The sequence below is a fragment of the Alligator sinensis genome, unplaced genomic scaffold (genome assembly GCF_000455745.1).
Source record: "Alligator sinensis unplaced genomic scaffold, ASM45574v1 scaffold269_1, whole genome shotgun sequence".
Lineage (NCBI taxonomy): Eukaryota > Metazoa > Chordata > Crocodylia > Alligatoridae > Alligator > Alligator sinensis.
In genome coordinates, this window is record NW_005842048.1 from 295,765 (window position 1) to 319,533 (window position 23,769).

The window sequence follows — 23,769 nt, forward strand, 5'->3', positions numbered from 1 at the left end:
TCACTCCAGTAATTTTAGCTTGGCTTTAAAATTGTTAGAACAAAGCTATCAATTCTACTCTTAAATTTTACCTTGTGCTTTGTTCTTATGCAGGTCGTTTTCGTCAGATTGAAGTACTTACTACAGTGGCAAATGCATTTTCTTCGTTGTATTCCCAAGTGTCTGGAACTCCTTTGCAGAAAATTGGCACCATGAATTCGGTTTCTTCCAACAAGGAGGCATCTAGCCCACCCCCTTTAAACCGCAGCAACACTGCAAATCGTTTGATGAAAACTTTATCAAAACTTAATCTTTGTGGGGCCCAACAGGCAGGGGAAAGTAGCACAATTTCATCTCCCGTTGAAAAAGGAAAAAGCCCAACTGCCCAAGAGACTGAGGAATATGACTTTAAAAATGAATCAAAATTACCAAAACACTTTAGAAAGAAAGATTCTCCATCTTTTTTGGCTACGGTAAAGGAGGAAATGTCTAATAATCAGTTCATTATTACAGACAAACTTCATGCTGCAAACCTTCCTGCTGGAGTTGGTGGTAAGCAAGATGAGACTGGATCTCATGCAGATACAAAAAATAATGAATTGCCGAGTCATCAGAACAGACTATCTGAAGAATCTGGTATTGCGGACTCATCCAATTTCAGTAGCGATTCTACTAGTAGTGAGCTAGAAAGCAATATTGAACTGCAGAATATGCCTAAACTGAAGCCTGGTAAAGAACCCTGTGGTCTTCTTATAGCAAATCCATCCATAACAAATCTAATGCTGCAGCAGAAGGATTCCTTTGAGATGGAAGAGGTAGGTGGACAGAAATTACTTCATTTTGCATTGTAATTCATATTGCACACTGTTTGTTATTGCAAGAGCATTCTCTCCAGTATATTCCACAAAGATTTCTTTGGCAACACTTTTTAAAAATTCTTAAGGTGATGAGGCCTCTTTCTTTGGAGACTTTTCTATTGCATCTTGCTGTGGAAGTGCTTCTTTTTTTCTGGATAAGCAGCATACATTTTGTACTTCTTCATTTAATTTCACTGCAGTTACTGAGAAATTTCTTTCTATCATAATTAGATCCAAGATAAAGGCAGGGTAGCAGTGTATCTTTATAGACAAACTGAATGAGAGATGCATGAGCTGTCATGCTCATTTCATGAGATGCATGGCTAAATAGCCTTCTTTGATCATAGATCCAGGATGTCTCATTTTTTCATGTATTGTATACTTTTCTGGATCATGTCTTCATATACCAGGCATGTCCCCAGAATAAATTCTCCAGCTTCAGAGTCTTCAAAAAAAAAAAAAAAAAAAAAAGATTGCCTCTTGGTGGCTCTTTATTTAATGTGGTCTAGAAACAAATCCAACTTTGTAAAATAAACTTTCTTTGCTTGAGGAAATATGGACACACAGAGTCAGGGTCTTTTTGAGAGTGCAAGATTGGAGTCCTATACATGAAAATGTTCCCATCTGGAAGCTTTTGGTTTTGATTAAGAAATCTGTACGGTGTTTTCATCAAAGTATGTCTAAATGTGAATTAAAATGTTGTAGTTGTTGACTATGCTTAAAATATTGAGTACAGCCCAAGGGCCATGCCTTCAGCAGTGGCCTAGACCCAAATTCTCTCAGACCCTGTTTACTGTTACGTTTGCCCATCTCTGTAGTGGTCTCTGTCCTGAAGGACTATTCCTTGAAGGACTATGGCTTGAAGGAAAACATCTCAGTTTTTAATCTAGCAAGACAGAAATGCGACACAAAAATGGCTACACAGAAACCTTACAATCCCAAAACTCCCCTTTGGGATTGTAACGGTGTCTAATGGAGCATGATTTGCGTAAACAGTTTTTTGTGGAAGTGTTTTTAAATCGACAGCGTCCAACATATTAACCTCTATCTTTTAATTAATCTAAAACTGGTATGTGATCATGGAAAAACTTTAGATTTTAAAAGCTATAAGTTTGAATTTTAAAAAGCCTACTGGATGAAAAATGTAATATTTATGAGGGTCCCTGGAGATTACAAGGATTGTATAATACCTTTTGTTCATGCAGAACTTGACAAATACTATGTCTAGTGCAGTGTTAGCCATGGACACAAATGAAGGTTTTGTAACTCAAGTAAAGAAGTTAGCCATTTTTTAGTATTGTTACAAACGCATAGTAAACAGTTCAAGTTCTCGAATCTGAGAAGAAAATAAGTTTTCCTCGAAGTCTTGACCTTATATAAGGTATTAGATTAAAATTTATATAAAATTAAGTGGCTTCTACTCAATTTTCCTCTGGGGTGAGTTGTACTTCGAGGTAGCACTTTGAACAAAAATTGTACAAATGGTTGTTGAATCTTTGCAAGCCAAATGGACTGAGTTTGTATAGTACTGGTTGACATAGTTGATGATGCTGGTGAATAAACACAGCTGTTTTGGCAAGGTGAAGTATAATGTAGGATCGAATTGTGTTGAATTTTGTTTATACAATATAATGTATACTTTTCAACTGTTTTCTAATTCCCAAGAGAGAGGGATTCAGTTTTGCTTAATAAAATTAGAACAATACCCGGTAGCTTAATTTTATTTTTGCATGTTTTAAATAACATTTTAATGAACAATAAATGGTATAAAAAGGAATGAAAATAACTCCTCCTACCCCCTTCCTGGTTTGGTTTGGAATGTATTCATACAAATAAGAACGATGAGAAATATATCAAGGAAGCTATCCCTATGCTTACCAACGCCTTGGAGGATTGAGCTCCATTAGGAAGTCTGTCACTGTAAAGATAGCTAGTGTGGGACTGAGTCAGAACAGGATTTCCCTCAAACACCCTCTCTCTTAAGTTAGCCAATTAGATTCACTGAAGTTTCCCTCTAACATTAATATTGGCTAAGGAAGTGGGGAGGGGTAATGATTGCTATTGTGAGTTAGTGTTGTTGGATTGCAAATACGACTGATCCTGTATCTAAGCCAAGGTCAAGAGGTGGAAGATATTTAGAAGAGAAGGGGATTGGCAGTTGAGAGGTTGAGATCCTAGCCATCAAAAACAGAAGGGAAGAAAATTAAGGCATCTTTCCTGGAAGACCAGTCCAGCCAAAAGGCCTGTAAAAATGACTTTATATTGTTTACTCTTTCTTTTAAGGTAAAGTAATTTTAGTTAGAGAAAAAAACTATTTATAGCTCTGCCATGTACTTGGCTATAAATGTAGCTGTATTTTGCAGTGTAGCAAGAACTGTACCAAGCAGGTCTTTTTTTTCCCTTTTGATAGAGGACTAGGACAGAGGCGCACAACATGTGGCCCATCGTGGTTCTTTATTAACCACTTTGTTAAACTATAGAAGATTTAAGAAGCAAAATGGTGAGTGCCATGTCCACCTTTGTGGCAAATCATTAATCCATGCACATGCCTGTATGTATAGTTCAGTTCTCCACTTGAAAATGTGCAGAGGGCATACCCTGGCTTACAGCAGATCTCGCTAAAGGCAGCCTTTCGTTGGAATATGTACCTTGCTAGTTGCCCCCGGTATAAGTTTGTGCTTCTCTGTGCTGCATGAACTATGTACTTACTGTATAAACATGTAAATAAAAAGGACAGTCCCATTCTCAAAGAACTTAGGCATGTGATGACAAGCAATCAGTGGATACAAAGCAAAAGAAAATGAGAAGTACGTGACTTAATAAACAGGGTCACTGCTTAGATGTGTTACTGAAATATCCATCTTTCTAGACATTCTCTTCCATAATATTTTGAAAGTTTAAAAGGATTGCTGAGCCCAAGGGATTGCTTAAAGAAAAACCTGATATGATTCTAGTAGAGGTGCACAGGTACGTTGGTCCGATCATCAGATCAGTACCAACATGAAGAATATTGGCTGTACTGGAATTAGTCCTGATGCGGCTGATAATTTGGCCAATAAATGCCCATATGTGCACGCAACCAGCAAGGGGCATAGCCTGGCAGCTTGGAGAGCTGTGTGCAGCTGGCAAGTCCGGTGTTGTGGAAGGAGGAGGGAAGGGGCATGGTGGGGAGGGGGGGGAGAGATCAAGGCCCCCCATGGTGAGGGGGCAGGGGCTGAGGCAGGTGCTGTCCAGCCGGGGTGTAGCAGAGCATGGGACAGCCATGGCAGTGGGGTGGGCAGGTTTCACCACTGTGCGCACCCTGGGAGGGCATGGTGAAATTTGGGGTGGCTGCAGCCCCCTCCCTGCACTACTGCCGCCTGCCCTGAGCCCAGCCCCCACTGAGAAGAGACTGGCGCAGCCCCAGCTCTAGCCCACAGCTACAGCCCTCCCGTGCAGATCCAGGGGCACATGCCTGCTGCTGGGCCCTCCCAGGGCATGCACAGCAGCGGGAGCCGCCCCCACTGACAAGCCACGGCTTAGGACCGCACCCCACCTGCAGCCCCTGCTCCCTCCCTCCCTTACCATGGGTGGCATTGATTTCCCACCCGCACCACAACAGACTTACCAGCTGCGTGCAGCTATATCAGAAATCAGATCGGTATTGGCTGATTTGCCTCCTTAAAAATCAGCTATCGGTATTAGCCCCCAAAATCTCTCTAGTGCACCCCTATATTCTAGACAAAAAAGACAGCTCGTTTAGGAGCTGCTCCTTTTAGAAGATGGTAGTGCAGGATCTTTCCCTGTTAAATTACTGATGATACCTGATGGCTAATCCTGAGCTCTCTGAGTTTAATGATTTTTGAAAGGGTGCCTGTTTCTGTGCTGCTTTCTCTTTGTCTTTTGTAATTGGAGTTATAGTGCAGAGCCTGGTCTGTGCTACAAAGGTTTGCCAGTAGAACTGGGGTGCATCCACGCTCGCAGCTCTTTTGTGGTGGCAGAATCCCTTCTTTCTGCCAGCAGCTCCACCCCCGTTAGCAGTGGTGTTTCTTGGGTTGAATTGCATGGTCTGCTGGCACAGGTGCATCAGTGGAGTGGCAAAGCCCTGGCCAGGCTTGGCAGTTTCCCTATGGTGGTGGCTGTCTGTTGACAGAGGGCTTGTAATGTAGACAAGCTAGGAGTTGAAGATGCTAAGCAACCTTTAGATTTTATATTGTTTGCAACAGGCTAGCAGGAAAGTGTTTATTTTATTCAGCGTATTATCTCTGAAATGCATTTCTCAGTTTCTGTTATCTCACAAGTAAAGCTCAAAGTGCTTCTTTTTATTTAATTGAAATTGTGTCATTTGAAACAGTAATAGCTGAGAGCCAATTTTTGCCTCATGTTTTGAAAACTCTCCAGATCCCTAGTAAGAAGCCCTTTTGACACTGGATATTTCCATTTCAGTAAGCTGGTGTAGTTGGACTCTGTCTTATGAGAAAACAGAAATCGGGCATTTTTATCAGTACTTAACATCTTAAGTCTTGGAGGCAAGCTGTGAAAGTTGAGAAGTGTGTGAAATCAGGTCAAGTGCTAACAAAGGTCTTTTTATTTAAAGAGAGGTTGTCCTTACTTCAATGACTGATTTCCCTTTCCCCCCTTGAATAAAGTTATAAATATTTGCGAGTTGCAATATCACAGGTTAAAGTAAACTGAAGGACTCTTATTTTTGCCATACACTTACTCCAATATGGTGCTGTAGTGAGTCCAGAGGTTATAACTTGCATTAAAATATGACTACGTCAGGTACTGATAAAGCATATATGTGGTAGTTTCTGTGACACTGTTACTAAATCTTTCACCCTATTGATGGTGTGGGCATGGATTCTAACTAACCAGCTTCATAAATAATGTTGCTTGAAGACTGAAGTATGAAAGGAGGATGCCTGCCCATTTCATTATCTGTGGAGAGGTATTAACTAGGCTATGAAAATTCCTTCCCAAGATTAGTTACTTTGAGAGATGTATTTTCATCACAATTAATCTTAGTGCCAGAATTTTCACAAAAACATGTTATGTGTATTCTCTTATTATGCAGTTACAGCCCAAACCCTTACTCAGTAGTCTGTACTCCTTAGCCACATCCAGACAAGCATGGCTGCGGTATGTGGCACCACAGATGAGTCTGCGGTGCCACATACTGCACAGTTGGGTGTTTCCCGTGCTGCTACCTTGCAGTGCAGGGGTTTTGTTTTGTTTTGTTTTGACCTCTAAAAAGCTCATGCAGGAAAAAGTGCATGAGGGGACAGGGGTGGTGCATGCGGGGACAGCATGTCCTGACCAAAACCGGATCCTGACTGGCTGGAGCCACACTTCAGCTGTCGGCTGGGCTCCAAGCTGCAGGAAAGATACGGCTGCAGCTTCCCTGGCCCCCAGGATCCCAGGTAAGGCTGCTAAGGCCAGCAACTGTGCTGGTCTCAGCCTCCCCCTACCTCACCCAGGGTAATGTGTTGTGTGCCAGGGGCTGTATGGCGCAGACATTCCCCAGGGACAACTAGTAGCAGCACAAGGTGTCCTGCTGCTAGTTGTCCCTGGAGAAACAAACATCCATGTTCATCTGGATGCAGCCCTCAAGTCTGATGTAACTGAGAAAATGTGATGTTATTCTTGCAGCAAAGATCATAATTGATGTAAATGTATATTATCCTCCTGGACAAACACAATTTTTAAAACAGCATAAATACTAATCCAGGGTAAAAACAGTATATGATTTGATTTTTATCTTCCTTTAGTTACAGATGCAGCTGAAAGTTGCATTCCTTTGGAATTTTGAAATTAGTCAGGCAGTACATCAATGTGGGGTTTTTATTTTTACAGTCTAGACTTGCATGCATACTAATAGATCTTTTGTGATACACAAAAGAGAAAATGTATTACGGCTTTCAAACAAAACAAAGGCCTTCCTGTTGAGATTTTGAACATATTCTTTTCATTGTTTGAACAGCCATCTGAGAATTGCTTACTTAACAACAAGTTTGTGTTTTGCACAAGTACTAAGCAATAGGATTAATTTTCCATAGTCTATAATTTTGTTTCCCATTTAGAACCACTTTCTTTTTTTTATATTGGAAAATACCAGAAGTTACTGTTTGTTTAAAATGAAAAGTATGGATTCAGTGCTGAGAGAAGCTGTTTCTCAACTTCTCCATAGAAATACTTAGCATCTGAGATAACACCCTTCATGTGTTAACCACTCGATTCACTACATTATATGAAATGTGGCAGTGTGCATCTATAAGCAAGGGACTAAAGCAGAGGTTAGCAACATTTTTGGGTAGAGTGCCAAAAATGCTCACAACCTCAACTTGTAAGATGTTAGCATGCCAGGGGCAGAAAGTAAGTCCCTTTCCCAAAGGCTGCAAAAGAATGCCAGTGGAAATGAACCATGGTAAAAAATATCTTTGCAATACAGCTTTGATTTTGTCTTAGAGTAACTAGAATTCTTGTTCTTAATATTGGCAGACAAGGTTCTTTGAGTAGATGTGGTATCTTTTATTAGACCAATTTTGACTTGCCCCACAGCCAAAAGGGACCTAGGGGTAGTGATCGAAAAATCACATGAACATGAGCCGGCAGCGCGATGCTGTGACAAGCAGGGTAAACAACATGCTGGCTTGCATTAACCATTGCATCTTATGCAAAACTAAGGAAGTGATACTCCCACTGTACTCTGCACTGATGAGACTGCAGCTGGAGTACTGTGTTCAGTTTTGGATGTCGCACTTCAACAAGGACGTGGAAAAACTTAGGGTTCAGAGAAGAGCCACCCATATGATCAGGGACTTGCAAGACAAGCCATATGAGGAGAGGCTGAGGGACTTGGGCTCTTCAGCTTGCAGAAGAGTAGGCTGAGAAGGGACTTGGTAACAGCTTACTGCTACATCAGGGGAGTACATCAAGAACTCAGTGAACAGCTGTTCATCAGGGCACCCCTGGGGAAGACCAGGACCAGTGGATACAAACTCCTGGAAGGCCACTTCAGGCTCAATTCCAGGGAAAACTCTTTCATAGTCAGGGTGCCCAGACTGTGGAATAAACTCCCTCCAGAGGTGGTGCAATCACCTACCCTGGAAATCTTCAAAAGGAGACTAGACAGTCACCTCGCTGGGATCACTTGACCCCAGTTGTCTTTTCCTGCCTAGTGCAGGGGGACTGGATCCAATGATCTACAAGGTCCCTTCCAGCCCTTAACAAGTAGCTGGAAAAAAGTTCTTGGTAAGCTTTCAGGTGCAGTCACCCTTCTTCAGGCATAGGGAGTCTCTGCTGGTCTTAATATTGTGTTCTTAATATTGTCATAGGATGGGGACTTTACATTTGTGACATAAACATCAAAATGTGATGCAGAGTTCATTATTATTCAGAACAGTGAAGATTATTACAAGGATCTTTTACAGTATTCTTTTATAGTGACTGATTTAAATGAGCAAGTTTTGATGCATGAAGAATAACTTTCTGCACTGTAAGCTGGTTAGCTTAGAAGAACTGCATATGGCTTCTGTCATTTCAAGCAATCTGTAGCACCGAAAGACATTCCATTTAGTATAAATAAATATGCAACTCTCTTCTTTTAGATTCAAAGCACAGAGGGGGAATTACCACACATTCCAACTCCTTACCAGTTGGCTTTGATCAAGTCAAGAAAAGGTGAGTAGAATTTTGTTCTATGGAGACAGTGGAAATGCCTCTTGAAGTGCTGATTCGGGTATTTAAAACTGCTAAAGTAGTAACCCTCCAAAAAAGAGCTAGATCTCCTTTCCAATTAAGTTTAAAAGCATAGAATGTTATTGCAAAGTGGCATCTCAAATTACAGGAGAGATGCAGCCCTGCAACCTCAATTAATGTTTTTACTTTTGTACCATTGATGATGGTTCAGAGAAACTGAAATGTTAATTCAGGTTGTATGGCTTTTCCCCCTCCATATCCTGTAATTTGAGATGCCCATTTAAACTAAATTATATTGTTTAAAACCTAAATTGTATAGTACAACCAGGTTTCTCCTATAGGCCACAGCTACATCTGTGGGCCGACTGCACAAAGAGCCAGTGCCTCTGCCCCCATGCGGAAGTCCTGTTTTCCTGTAATGCAAACTCTATGCACTGGATTATATAGTATGTCTACTGAGTGCTTCTGCACTGAACTATGTTATTTTATATTTTGAGTGGAGAGAGGAGGGCAAGACACATGGTTACATTTCTTTTTGCAATTGCCTCTCATACAAAGATGGCAAATGGAGTCTCTTCTCCAGCTGACACGTGTCATTAATGAAAGCCTAGACTCTGAGGAATTGAGATATTTATGTCCTTAGCTCTTGTGGAATTTGTACATGGACACCTAACCATGTTTGAACAAGAGTGCTAAAGGGACACAACTGCTTGAATAAAAATTAAAGGTATCCGTACACTTTAGGTTGCGTAAATGAGGTGGTCACCTGAAAGTGCCGTAGGATTGCAATTCAGTACAGTATGTTTGATTATGCTATAAAAAGGACTTCTGAGATTAAAGGTTGACTACTGAGGCCAACTTAATGTACAACCTGTGTTGTTTTCTTCAAAACAAAAGCTCATTTGCATTGACTTCTGGTTTTGTTCTGGGAGTAGAGGAATAGTTCTAGCTCTAACTAGCTTCTCTCCTAGCATTTGCAACTTGATTTCTTTCTCCTCAGGGTCATATGCACTCACACAAATGTGCATATGATACTTGGTTACAGTTCTCAGGCAAAAGTTCATAGCAATCTGTATGGCAGTGATTTGCATTTTTGAAGGGAGGGGAAAGAGGCTTCACTGTTTGCCAAGCCACAACTGTCACAGTCAGAGCTTTCCCAGTGAAGGAAATTCACAGGATTAGCAGCTGGAAGAGAAGGGAAAAATCCTCTCCTTTTTTTCTCCTCAAACAAATTTGTCTTTTATTTCTAAAGAAAGGCATGTCATATAGAAATGGGGGATTCATTGCTTCCTCCTCCACATGTTCCAGGAAAAAAATGTACAGTATAGCTGTGCAGGGACTTGGTCATGAAAGGTGCCAGACCGCCTCAGTAAAGGAAACATCTCTATATTGTCATAAAACTACTATTAACGCCATATAAATGATATGTTTCTCCTCCTATATCCCTCAGCCCGATTTTGTGCACGTGCTGTGTAACAATTTTACACCCATGTGAACCTTAAGCTCTCTGCTGATTTTGTTAGGGTGGTAACTGCTAGAGAGCTAAGTTTTCCATAGGAAGTCATCTGAGCCTTCGAATTTAGAACATTAAATAATTGTCAGATCTGAACTGCATTCAGTCTTACAAGCTACAACTGAAACACTGTTTTTATGGTAGTACTTTAATCCATTTGTTTCCTGTTCAACAGCTACCATTATTGGGGCTTCTTGTTTTGGGGGTCTGTTCAGTTTGTGTATTACAATGAAGGCAAACAAAAATAGGCATATTATTTTAAAGGTTGCTTCAAATCACTGTTTTGGTATTAACCGCTTAGTTGGTTAAATATTTCATCGAGAACAGAAAGTATTCCATAGCATCGTGAGCAGCTTGATGCACTTTTTAGGTTATGTCTTACAAATGGTACTTAAGTAGTTTATCAAGTATTACTAGAGCTGGCATTCTGGCATTTGTTATTACATACCTCAACTATAGATGTGTTTTGCTTATAGGTTTCTGTAGAGAGGAATGAGAGGCTTCAGTTGCTTCACAGTGTAAACATCAAGTGCTGCTAAATGTCCACTATAAAAAGCTATTACAAAGTTATCTGGAAGGCAGCTTTAGTTAGCTGGAAAACAAAATGCCTTATTTAATGATTACTTGCATCTATCTCACAGCATCTTCTATTCAGAAGGTACCCCATGTGGAACAGCCTTTGGAATGTAAAATACAAAGTCTGTGAAATCATTGTACAGTACTTTGTTTTGTGTTTTTGATACCCAGCTTGTGGTGACTCAATCGTGCCCGACTTTCAGAAGTGGTCTGCTGCTTTCTGGGTGCGTCTAAATGTGCAGTTAATACGACTGAATAAACTCCAGCAGGTTGTGCCAGTTTTTTGTTCCTGGGTGCCATGTTTACACATCTACCCAGGACTGCAGCATGTTGAGCTGGGTTGGAGCAGCCTTGGCAGGTTGAGGACCCTGGGGGTCAATTTGCCAGCCTGGGGCTGCTCCAACTTGGCTCAAATATAGTATTTTTCACTGTGGGTAATATTAAATCTTAACCCAATACGCTTTCTAGAGATCACTGCTATACTAGTACTCATAGTTGGACTGAGAACTATCCATCTATATCCATCCGGACAGCACTGTATTTTATTTTATTGTATATAAAGACAATAAATAAAATATTGGTGCACCAATAGAGATTTTTGGGGCTGATACTGATGATAAATACAATAAAATAAAATGTGGTGCTGTCCGGATGGATATAGATGGATAGCTCTCAGCCCAGCTGTGAATACTAGTATAGCAATGATCTCTAGAAAGCTTGTTGGATTAAGATTTAATAGTGCCCATGATGAAAAATATTGCAGCAGGCAATCCAAACATCTAAATGTCACAACCCAAGGGTGTGATTTTTGTTTGTGTGCGCTTCGGCACTGCTAAATTATTTCCCGCTACTCGTAGCTTTCTTTGCATGGTGCATTTCTAGGTTGCAAAAGAGAAATGCACGGTGCAAGGAGTTCCTGTCATTCGCATGCAAATTTGTGTCCCACTATTGGCCAGTTCTAAATTATTCCCACGTGGCGGCTAGCGATTGGCTTGCTAGCCGTATAAGAGACTTGAGCGGTTTCCGCCCAAGTTGGAGGACTCCACAGCCATCTGGAGGAGGAGAACTTCACATCTCGTGAAGATCTCTAAGCGCTGCGGAGCCTATCAGACCCAGCGTGTATCTCAAGAAGGCTATAGGGGTCTGATCAACCTCTGGCCTCTCCCCGTTGCCGCCTGATCCCTCGACGTACCCTTCCCTGCGCGCAAGTTCCACGGAGCCTAGCAAACTTCGTGTGAGTGTATCCAGAGCTCTGTCCGGGTTCGAGTCCTGCAGGTTTATCTTCCCGTCGCCGAAAACCCATTGCGACGTACTCTCGTGTTTTGCATTTTCCCGTCGCCGAAAACCCCCTGCGACGTACTCTCGTGCCCTGCAGGTTCGAGTTTTGTTTTGTTTTGTAACTGCAACTCAAGCAAGTTTTCCTGCCTGCACCGCGACCATCTTTGGTGTAAGTAAAATAATCTTTAATCAACCACTAAGCTTTCGTGCCTAATTCTAGCGTGCCGCCTGCCTTCCCCGACCCGGCGTGTCCGGGCTGCTGGCCACAGCCCGCCGCGCGAAAAACCCCCGAGGGCCTCGGACCGCTCCCGGCCCGCACACTAAACATAACCAGAAATTAATGAACAAGTTCAGTGTACTGCTCTTTCCTTTTTTATATTGGAGACAAACTTAATCAGATGATACCAAAACATCTGAATGGTATTTGACTGAACTCTTGGAATGACAGGAATCCTAGTTCAGTGGTTACCAAATAGTTTGAAGTAGATAACTGTTAATTATACCACTATTTGTTAATTATTAAACTGTGCAGCCATCAAATCCAGATATGTTTAATGAGCCATAGACTCTTCCTGTATATTTTTTCCTTTGCTTCAGAGCTTTTTTTACCTAAATATTTTGAAATCATAAATTGCACTTACATGCTATAATGCTTTAATGATTTAAATCAAGGCGTCCTGCTGGAGGGCGGGGGGAGGGGTTCTGACTTCGTGGGGTTCATGGTGGAGGAAGGGCTTATAGGTACCCTACATAATCACAGATCACTTCCATGGAAACATCCCTATTTAATTTTAACCAAGATCTGAATCTAGCTCAGTGGGTCCTTTCTGCCTTCCCCTAACCTATGTGATCTCCAGGTGTACTGTAATAATGGCAAATAGGGAGCAGTGTTTAAATCTGGAAGATAAGCCCATTTGCAGTTATGAGGATGTACATCTATATATCCCAGCATGATGGGTAATTATCTCTGGCATGGGACTAGAGCCATAACAAGTAGCATAACTAAGGGGGGAAACTGGGGCAGCTGCCTCAAGTGTGGCCTTTGTTGAGGGGACAGAAAAATAGCCATTGTTGCAGAAGTGGCTGATCACACCACCACACTCGTGACGACAGCCCACCCTGGCCCCATGCATCATGGCTACCTAGAGTGCCTCTGGCCATAGCCATGTAACTGCAGTGCTCAAGTGATTCCTAAAGCCCTATTTCTTAGTATCTTTAATGCATATGTAGCATGGCAATTGAGAATTTGAGCCATAAAGAAAGTAGAGATAAGGTATGTGATATTTTGGCATTAAAGGGGTGTTTCATGAAGGATGGAGATTTGAGTGAGAGATCCTGCATGCTAAACATGTCTTCCTGGTTAATCTGAAGACATCCCAACAGTTGCATTGTGCAGGTGACATTGCTAGCAACTGGAAGGAATGGCAAGTAAGGAAAAGAAAGGGAGTTTCTTATAATCACAGTTGCTGGGACATTGAAATAAGAATTGTAAAGGAAAATTATTTAAGACACTCAACTGTATCTCTGGGTCTCTGTAATACACAGAAGTTGGTTTTGAGGGACATGGAAAAGAAATATCAAGTATCAACTCAGGCAAAGGGCAGTCATTTTGTTTCTTGAGCAGTGATACATTTCATACTTATGAATCAAGAAATCAGCATACATATATTTGTGAACATCTTTATGTGGAATATTTTGAATGTCTGTACCCTGCCATTGATTTTTGTGGGCAATTTTCTGTTTCTCTCAGAAGAAAGATTAATTTAAAGGTTGGCAAAATCTATTAGCCACCACAGAAGTTGGGAGATGTGACTCTCATTTGCCTCATACAAACTAGTAGTTTCCACCAGAGTCTGTTCTTGTGATAACTTGAGAGAACTTTCTTTTTAATTTTGTTAATTGTATCCTGGACTTATAACAATCCACTCCAGTTTCAAATCGCATCCATTGTCTTAATAGGACTTGGGTGGAGTTGTCTATCCTGAGGTAGAAAGCTGTTTATCATTGCAGGATATGGTGATTACCAAGATAACAGAACAGCAGCGCAACTTGAAGGCACTCCCTTCGAGCTAAGTGAAATACTTGATACAAAAGTTAAAAAGGGCATTTTGCCTAGTTTTAAGTCCATACAACTTATGTGCACACACACGGGTTTTTATTCTGCAGTAGTAAAATTTTCATCCAAGTGGATATAAAAATATTGTACTTTTCTGGATAATTCAGCAATTTTGAAGTAGCTTCCACAGTGCTTTTTACTATTGAGATTTGAACTGCAATTGATTATAAAGAACCATAATATCATAGAAAATTAAGGTTGGAAGGGACCACCAAAGGCCATCTAGTCCAATCTCCTGCTCAAAGCAGGACTATCCCCAACTATCTCATTCCAGCCAGGACTTTGGCAACCCAGGCCTTAAAAACCTCCAAGGATGGAGCTTCCGCCTCCTCGCTGAGTAGCCTGTTCCAGTACTTTACTACCCTTCTGGTTAGAAAGTCTTTCCTAATATCTAACCTAAACTTCCCTTGCTGCAACTTGAGACCACTGCTCCTTGTTCTGCCACCACTGAGAACAATGTAGCTCCATCTTCGTTGTAACCACCCTTCAGGTAGTTGAAGGCTGCTATCAAGTCCCGTCCCCCACCCCCCCCACCCCCCTTCAGTCTTCTCTTTTCCAGACTAAATAAGCCTAGTTCCCTCAGCCTCTCCTCAGAAGTCATATGCATCAGCCCCCTCACCATATTTGCTGCCTTCCACTGGATTTTCTCCAATTTGTCTACATCCTTATGGCTAGGGGTGCACCAATAGAAGTTTTTTGGGCTGATACTGATGGCCGATTTTTGACAAGCTATATCAGCTGATACCAGTCCAGTTGTCAGTATACAGCCCAGCAGCTTGGAGAACAACGTCTGGCTGGCAAGTCTGCTGTTGGGGAAAGGGCAAGGTGGGAAGTAAGGGGGGTGGGGGGGCAGATTGAGGCCCCCATGGTGAGGGAGGAATGAGGCTGAGGCAGGCGCTGTTCAGCCAGGGCAGGGCAGGGCAGGGCAGGGCGTGGGACAGAGCAACAAGCAGCTTGTCCAGGGGGTGTGAGAAGGGGGGCAGCTTCTGCCACTATGCACACCCCAGGAGTGCAGGGGGGTGTGCCTCCCAGATCTGTATGCAGAGTGAGGGCAGGTGGCTGCTGCGGGCCAGGGCTGGTGCTGGGTTCTTCCCAGAGTGGGGGGCTGGGCTGCACGCAGGGTGGATGGCAGCAGTGCTGGGAGCAGGGGCATATTTCAGGGTGGCTGTAGCTCCCCCACCAGGAGGAGCCCGGCACCAGCCCCAGGCCTCAGCGGCAACCCATGCACAGATCAAGGGCACATGCCTCCCATGGCTTCCCAGTAGTGCGTGTATCAGTGGGATTCCCCCCACCTCGCAACCCCCAGAAAAGCCATGTGGCTCTGTCCTTTGCCCTGCCCCAGCTGGGCAGTGCCTGCCCTAGCCCCACTTGCACTCTCACTGTGGGGGCCTCAATCTGCCCCCCGCCATGGCCCTTCCCTTCCCCCCGCCCCTTCCTCCACAACAGATTTACCAGCTGGATGCTGCTCTCCACGCTGCCAGGCTGCATTCCTGGCCACCTGCATGCTGCACTATGGCTACACACATGCACAGGGCATTTATTGGCAACATTATCTGCCATTAAAAGCTGATTGCCAATAAAGTCAATTTTCCTTATATCAGTACTGATATAATATGGGACTGATGTATCCGTGCACCTCTACTTATGGTAGTTTCAATGGCTGAAGCCATATGAAGTAAAATTGTATGCTATAGTTGAGATATGGAATGCTGATTTTATAGCACATGGTAGGAAGTGGTGTTCCTTGTAGCCATCTTTGTTCTTTTCCTTCCTAATCTTTTCCAGTGCTGCAGAGATCTAGAGACCTGTCTAAATTACAGTAGTCTCCCTGGGTTGCTTTCTAAGTTCTTATACCAGATGAGTCGTCCTATGGGTGGATTTGGGGCTTTTAAAGTGTTCCCATACTCTAGCACAGTAGTTTTTAACTTTTTTTAATTTGTGGACCCCAAAAAATGTCAAATGGAGGTGCCAGACCCCTTTGGATTGTAAGTGTGAGTATTCACATACCTTTTTATCACAGTAGGCTTTTGCAGACCCTTTGGACATAGTATGCAGACTCTCAGGGGTCTGTGGACCACATGTTGAAAACCACTGCTTTAGCACTCTCACTAGAATGAAGAGGAAGGAGAGGGCTGAAGATCTTGATGCCTGTGAGGGCAAACTCCCCAAAATCTAGTATCTCTTGCATTTTTCAGAGGCCTGCCAACCACTCATAAAGGCTGAGCCATATGGGGCTAAGATCCCTATGAGACCTTTTGCTAATCCACAGTGTAGTGTGCAGGGACAGTTGCTAGATACCTTCCATTCCCTAAACACCACTTTAGCCTGGGAGATAGGCAAAGGTTCATGGTTCAGTGTGATGTTCTCCTTTTTGCCACTACTAGAAGAAGAAGCAGATGCTTCATGGATGGTGCCACGTGAGTATAGCTTTGGGGAAGGACACTTGGAAAAGACAAAGGGCTAGTAATAACATTTTTCCCCAACAAGAGAGGAAAGAGAAATGGAAAAAAAATGGTGGCTATTCACAAGATTGATGTTTTTGGAGTAAGAGTTTCTACTTTTTTTTGTGTGATTTCAAAAGAATCCACACATCACAAAAAGGAATTTTTTTGAGAAATATTTACGCTATTTTTTGTGATGTAATTATTGCCTTAATTTCTCATCACATTAACATATGCTCACATCATTTTGATTTTTAAAGTCTCTACATAAACTTATTACAGCTAACTTGTATGCTTTTTAATCTTCTTAACAGACCAACTATTACGAACAGCCAGTCAGCATTCTGATAGTAGTGGTTTTGCTGAAGATCCTTCTACAGATTGCTTTTCACTTAATCCCCTTCAGGTAAGTTTCCTGTGTTGTGGTTGAAATGGTGGTTGGTTATTGTGATATTGTTGCAGTGCCTTTTGTTTTGAGTCACACTTGACAATTAACCTGGATCCTGATAAGATTTTTCCATTTCAGGACTGGACCTGTCCAGTCTCCCTTTTGACCTTTGCATTAAAGTTTTAAAACTTTCAGACTGGATGATCTTATCTGAATGACCTGGGCCCTGGAATAAGCTTTAAGTTCAGGATTTTCTGTTCACTGATATTTTTTTTTGATAAATCTGTTCTCGCTGGCAGAGCCTTTAGAATTGCTGTTCATTCCCTTTTAATAATTTTCAAAGTGCTAAGCTTTGAAATAAGATTAATATATTTTGGGGGGGTGTTATTTGTTTATTAATAATTCAGTTTTTATTTGTTTGTTTGTTCCTCAGTCAAATTTTCTTTGCATATTTTTTGCTTTACCTTAGGGCTTTAATTATTGACAAAAAGTAAAAATAAATTTATATTAACATGGTTAAACTAGTCAATATGAATTAGTTTAAACCCCCAGTTGCTGCTCCCTTCTTCAGGCTCAGTCAACTTATTTTGCTATTGCCTATAATATTTCTCCTGGAATTTACAAAAATAACAACTTTAGGCCATAAAGTCTTACTTTTCTTGAGGGAGGGAGGCAGATGTTTGTATCTTTTTAGTCAGTAATTTCTCAATGACATAACTCTCCTTTGATGACCAAATACCGGTCTCTAAGTCATGATACTGCTATTCCTTGCATTTAGTGTTTGGTAGCTTTCCTCTTCCAGTTGCCAAAGTGTAGAGAAATATGTGCATTATTTAGTTTGTATTCCCATGATGGGAATACATCTAAAACAGTTTTAGATGTATCTACAACACTTGGACTAGAGATTTTGATGGCCACTAATATAGTTGGAATCCAGCCTCCACTGCAGTTTTTAATATTTTTTTTCAATTTGTCATATGGAAGGTATCCTAACAATGATGTTCTGTAACAAAATTAAAGCCTGAGGGACTGATTCTACTCAGGACTATTAGCAGTGAATCTAAACTAGAGTTAATGTTTTTGTGACAAGAGAATGAGTCTAAGAATAAAATCACTCCCCTGTGCTTTTTTAAACTGATGACCAAACCTGGTGAAGGTCTCTTTTACACTGCTAAATCACACTAAGTTGCAACTAATTTATTTCTCTCGGTGGCCTGGATCATCTCTGTTAGTGAAAGCTGTGTGCAACGTAGAATGCTGCATTTTTCTGATTTTTGTGTTGCTTGTCTGAATGGATGGATTGAGAGAGAGCTTACAGTGAACAAGACAATTCTGCATTGTGCACTGGAAGCCTTAGACTCTCTGCTCTTGCTTTCATTGTCTTCTCTCCAACTAAAAACTGTTGAATTTAGAAAAAGATGGGTGACTTGTGAGAGTAAAAAGAAAATGAAAACTTGGTAGTTCAGGGAGTGGGCTTGAAAAAAGTGTAAAAGAATATACAGATTGTTTGTTGTTTCCCAAAAGTATGGCAAGTTAGTGCCATCTACTGTTAAATGATTTAACCAACATAGTATTACATTGTTCAGAAATATAAGATAGAAGTCGTTATCTGTGTTAGTTTGAAGTAAGGCAGAAGGTAGAGTAGTTTTGTACCTTATAGACTAACCAAATCAGAAATGTATAGCACAAGCTTTTGTAAGTAGAAGTTTACTTCACCAGATGGTATGAAGGGATTGCAGGGAGCAGAGCTTCTAAATAGAAAATGTGATTAGAATATAAAGGGTAGAGAAGAGAGGAGGAAAAAGAGGGGACACTGCTGAGAGATGTGATGTGAGAAGGGAAAAGAAAAAGCAGTTAAGCCAAGAAATACAAGAGCATACTGAGAAATGGGAGAACTTGTCCCCCAGAACTGGAGTCCTAATGTAAAAGATTTCTCCATCCAACAGTTCTAAGAGTTGTCGTAGATAACTTACTTGTGAGTAAATAAGGTTTATACTAGATACAAAGATCCACAAATGTGAATTTAAATTGGTTTGCATGAGGTATTTCACCAGAATGTTAACGTTTTTGGAAGTGCAAAAACTCTGGGCAACTTACTTTCCTTGGCTTGAACAACATTCCCCTTTTTTCAGCCTTCCCTACTTATCTAGGGGAGATTTGTGCAACACAAGATAAATACTTCTGAACATAAAGCTCACGACTGCAAATTCTTTTCAGGGCAAATGACAGGTGGAATTAGTGCTTGACATATTTCATAAATAATCTAGCAGTAGTGAACTAATGGACAGAATCTTTACAGTGGTCTATAGCTATAGAAATTGGAGATGGGAAAAGCTTGTTGCTGCCCCCCGCCCCCCAAATTGTTCTTTATAATACATTTTCCTAGTGCCTTGCCCAGTTTCTCTTTTTAAGTGTACCAGCCAGTGGGGTTCTTCGTAGGCACCATTCCACATTCTAATAAATCTCAGTCTCAGAGTAGCTCAGAAAGCTACCATTATTTGTTTGAATTATCATATTCAGTTCAAGAGACCCTATTAAATATTAGAAGCTACTGTCATATCCAGGTTATCCAGGTACATAAGAAACACATGATTTGCCACAATGTAGTTTTAAAATAAGACTCAAAAGTGAGAATAGCGAACAGTGGAAGGCGAGAGGGAAAGATGTTGGTTGTTACAGCAATGAATTCAAGTAGTTACATAGGTTAGCAACATGCAGAACCTGAGGGTTCTGCATTGTGTAACATTGTATGCTGTATGTGCAGTTGTAAAATATAGGTTTAGCCTAAATTTGTCCTATAACTTCTACTCCTACTTACACCAAATTCCTTAGACTAAATAATTCCTCTCACTCCATGATGATGCCCCCTTTCTTTCTTTCTTAGATATTTCAAAGACAATTATCATCTGTATGTATTGGATTGAATACAAACCTCAGATTCAAGTGGTATCCAGTTTTTCCAACCTGCTCACTGTTATTCATCCCTAACCTAAAATATCTATATTTACTTTCGTCTTTAAATCAGTCCCTGAAGCCCCTCAATCACTTTGCTGTTCCACTTTCTGATCTGCCTTCATTTTTCTTTTCTTTTTGCCAGTAACATGTCAAGGAATGAAAATACTGTTAGAGCTGTGTAGAAAGGATCCTTGCTCACTTGTTCTGTAACATGCTACAATTGTATTTTAAAGTTATGTTTCAATGAGCTTTTGGTGCTGTATTTCCATGCATGATTCCATTTAATTTACTCTCCACTACAGCATCTGACTTTCTAGTATTGCTTATACTCAGGTTTCTCACTTATTTCATGTACCTGTAATCTCGGATGCTTTTCTCCCAGAAATATGGACTTTTCTTGCTTTTTGTCTTAATAAAAGTTAAGGTAAAAATAAGGCTATACACTTTCATTAAGGTAAAAAACAAATATTTGTTTTCACCTTTTCATTGGTTCTCTCCTATCTTCAATTTGTTTACTGCAGGTTCATGACTCTTTGCAGGCTATGGGAAGTAGTGCTGACAGTTGTGACAGTGAGACAACGGTAACGTCGCACAGTGAGGAGCTTAGGACACCGATAGCCAAAGAACTTCCCTATTTCCATGAGTTAGAGGAGGAGGAGGAGGAGGAAGAGGAGGATGAAAAGGTTCTCCCTGAAATGGAGGGACAAAAGTTGGAGGTACCTTCTGAAAAGAGAACAGAAGGTGATGAAGCAAACCTTGAACATGAAACTGATCAGAACCAAAGAAGAGAGAGAAATTTGTCTCACACATCAGATTCTGCTCAAAGAAATCTCAGTATAGAAAGTGAAGAGACTTCTACTGAACAAAAGGAATCTGAGGTTCTAGAAGAAGATAGTGATGAAAGTGATCTGGAAAAAAGCAGTGAACTTGAATTTCCACAGTACAAAACACACCATATTCTTAAATCAATGGCATCTATTGAAAGCACCAGTTCATCCACTTCTTCTGCAGATAGGGTTCATGTTGCTTTGCAAAGAGCCCAGATGAAGATCAGCAGCACATCTGGTTCCAGAGTTGGGCGCACCCTGCTCAAGTCAAAAGACCTGCTCTTGAAGCAAAGGCACCGGCTTGCTGAATCAGGTTATCCTCTTAGGCGATCCCAGTCTCTTCCAACTGCATTACTGAATCCAGTGAAAGTAGTTTCCTCAGTAAATGTCCGGCTGTCTCCAGGAAAAGAGACTTTGTGCAGCCCTCCTTCCTTCACCTATAAGTATACACCTGAGGAGGAGGAGGAGGAGGACCTGATGACTGAGGACAAGCAATTGGTGAACAAAATGAAAGACAGTCCACCTCCATGTAAATCCACATTTCATGTTGCCCCTTCATCCATGAAAAAGGAAACTACCCAAAGTGGGCTGACCAGGTTGGTGGATGAATCTAGTCACAGTAGACTACAGAGCTGCCCGTTGCACATACCTGCACACATGTCTCAGTCAACATGTTCTCTCCACTCTCTTTATTCTGATTGGCAAGATAGGCCTCTATGTGAACATATGAGAACACTTAGCACACACAGTGTCCCAAGTATCTCGGGATCTTCTTGCAGTGCATTAGCTTCTCCTTTTGGTTGCCCTTATTCTCCAAGGCATGTTGGATACTCTCCTCGGCCGCATGCCATTAATCCACCCTCTACTGTTGAAATGCAGCTACGCCGAGTCTTGCATGATATCAGAAACTCTCTCCAGAATCTCTCTCAGGTAAGAGGAAACTGAATTCAGAGCTGTGGGGGAACAAAGATTTTTGTTGCAGCCAATGTGAAATGTTAATCCAGTCTTAAATGCGCTTATAATGTAGCTTGTGTTGTTGAGTAAAGTGTGTTTTTAGAATAAGATAAAAAATATGACATTTTGTGCAAGTTAATTTGTTGTTAATCATGAGCTTTGATATAGAAAGTAGCGTTATGTCATCTCTCCACCCACCCTTTGGTTTTTGCCTTTACCAGCTTACCTCAAGAAACTTGACCCTGTGCTGATTGTACTTTCTAGATGTTCTGGGGGAGGGAAGTCTGAAAACTGTTCTTGTCCATCTTCAATTTGCTCAGCTTATTGCTATTGATTTCTGAAGCTGCCTGTCCTTACCTTCAAGGATCTCTGTAACTTCCTTCTTGCCTTCAGTTTAACCATCTTTTTATTTAGTTATTTTTGTTCCCTACCCCTCAGCTCTGTTAACAATACCAGCTTCAGTGACTCCATTAGTCCATGTCCCTTCCACACACATCTCTACACTACTTTTCATGCTGCCCTTGTGCCTGCGCTGTTACCTTCATTAGCTGACCCAGAAAACCCATTATTTTCTTATTCTTTTCCCCTGTGGAGACCTTCTTCTGCCAGAACACATTGCATAGAAGATGCCCAGCAACCTCCATGCTGTGCCCAGAATCACTGGTGTGGCCACACCTTTCCCACTTGCTTCTGTTCCTCATGTGCCAACTCCTGGAGCAGAAGCAACGTAGTTGCCTCAAAGCTGAGCTGAGCATGTGCTGAGCATGTGTCAGCGAGCTTGCCTGAGACCAAGCCTACAAGCAGTGAGGGGTTTGTGTTCATGGACACTTTAAGGTGACTACATTGCCTCCTTCTCAGAAGTTGGCACATGCTGAATGGGAGCATACAAGTGGAGTGTTTTTTCAGGGTGGCATTTTGGGGCATAGCATAGTGGAAGTGTATGTATGGCCTGAGACAATGACCTTGTTAACGTTTTAAAACCCACTCTTTATTAAATGCTGTGTTTTATCTCTTGCTCTTTAGTAACCTGATCTTATCTAAGTCCTTCCTCTGCTGCCATCTCTGTCTTGTCATCCTTTTAAATGGGTAATTTCATATTGTTGAATTTAAGCCCCAGTTATGCTTTCAAGTAGGTACAGGGTCCTGTATGTGCACATACAGAGCAGTTGCAAGATCAGCTTGTTGGAAACCTAGCTCCCTAATGTGAAGTGTGTGGGAGGACCCTTATGCCTATGTGAAACCCTAATGCTTTTACTAAGTTTACCCAGGGACAGGCATCCACCTCCGTATGTCATGTTGCAGGACTTAGACCTCGATCGGATAGGGATGCTGATTTGTTTATTCATAGGAGATGACTAGAATTTATGTGGGTACCAATGGAAATAATGAAGTTAATGATCCTTTCCTGATATCCCATTCCTTGAATTGTATCTATTGCTTTGCTTGTCAAACTTTACAGCTCAGTTCTGCAGATACTTTTGGGTATTTGGGCATGTCTACATAGCACAATGTGATGCTGTGTAGTGCAGAGGTATCTCAGCTAGATCTGAATGAGCTGGGTTGGATTCCAGATGCAGATTAGCTACATTGGTGTGGGGCTCTACCCAGGATCTCAGACTGTTCAGTTAGTTCAGTATCTCTGATCCCACTGAAGTGGGCAAGGTAAACAACCTTTGAAGTCCAGAGGACTGTTCAAAATTGCAGGCATTTTGCCTAGGAGTGAATGTTAGCAAAACAGACTTTTGACTTTTCCTACATTGAGGAAGTTTAGGAATACTGCTCATTGGAATTCCTCTGTAATATAGACAAAGCTCTGATGGTGTATAATAGTTTCATAGTAGCTAGGGTCAGGAGGGGACCTGAACAGATCATCTAGCCTGACCCCCCTGCCACAGGCAGGAGTGAATGCTGGGTTCACAAGATCCCAGACAGGTGATCATCCAACCTCCTCTTGAATTTGCCCAAGGTAGGGGTGAGGACCACTTCCCTGGGAGTTGGTTCCAGATTCTGGCCACCCTAACTGTAAAATATTGCCTCCTGATCTCTAACCTAAACCTGTTCTCCATCAGCTTATTACCATTGTTCCTTGTCACCCCAGGTGGTGCTAGGGAGAAAAGGGCTCTACCTATTTGCTGATGATCTCCCCTGACGAGTTTGTAGGCAGCCACTGGGTCCCCCCTCAGCCTTTTCTTGCTGAGGCTGAAC

General features: G+C 41.7%; 1 protein-coding gene across 6 annotated transcripts in view; it reads left to right on the forward strand.

Moving 5' to 3' along the window:
- The window catches only part of SSFA2 (sperm specific antigen 2), a 59,289-nt gene that overhangs the window by 14,874 nt on the left and 20,646 nt on the right, over positions 1-23,769 (forward strand). For all 6 annotated transcript variants that reach the window (XR_003093866.1, XR_003093867.1, XM_014519561.1 and 3 more), the window contains 4 exons: positions 94-794; positions 8,426-8,498; positions 16,755-16,846; positions 20,305-21,540. Coding sequence is in view for 4 of the 6 variants with exons in the window: in XM_014519561.1 (XP_014375047.1) it covers positions 94-794; positions 8,426-8,498; positions 16,755-16,846; positions 20,305-21,540 (2,102 nt within the window). In the remaining 2 variants the exon portion in view is untranslated. The remainder of the gene's footprint in view (positions 1-93; positions 795-8,425; positions 8,499-16,754; positions 16,847-20,304; positions 21,541-23,769) is intronic.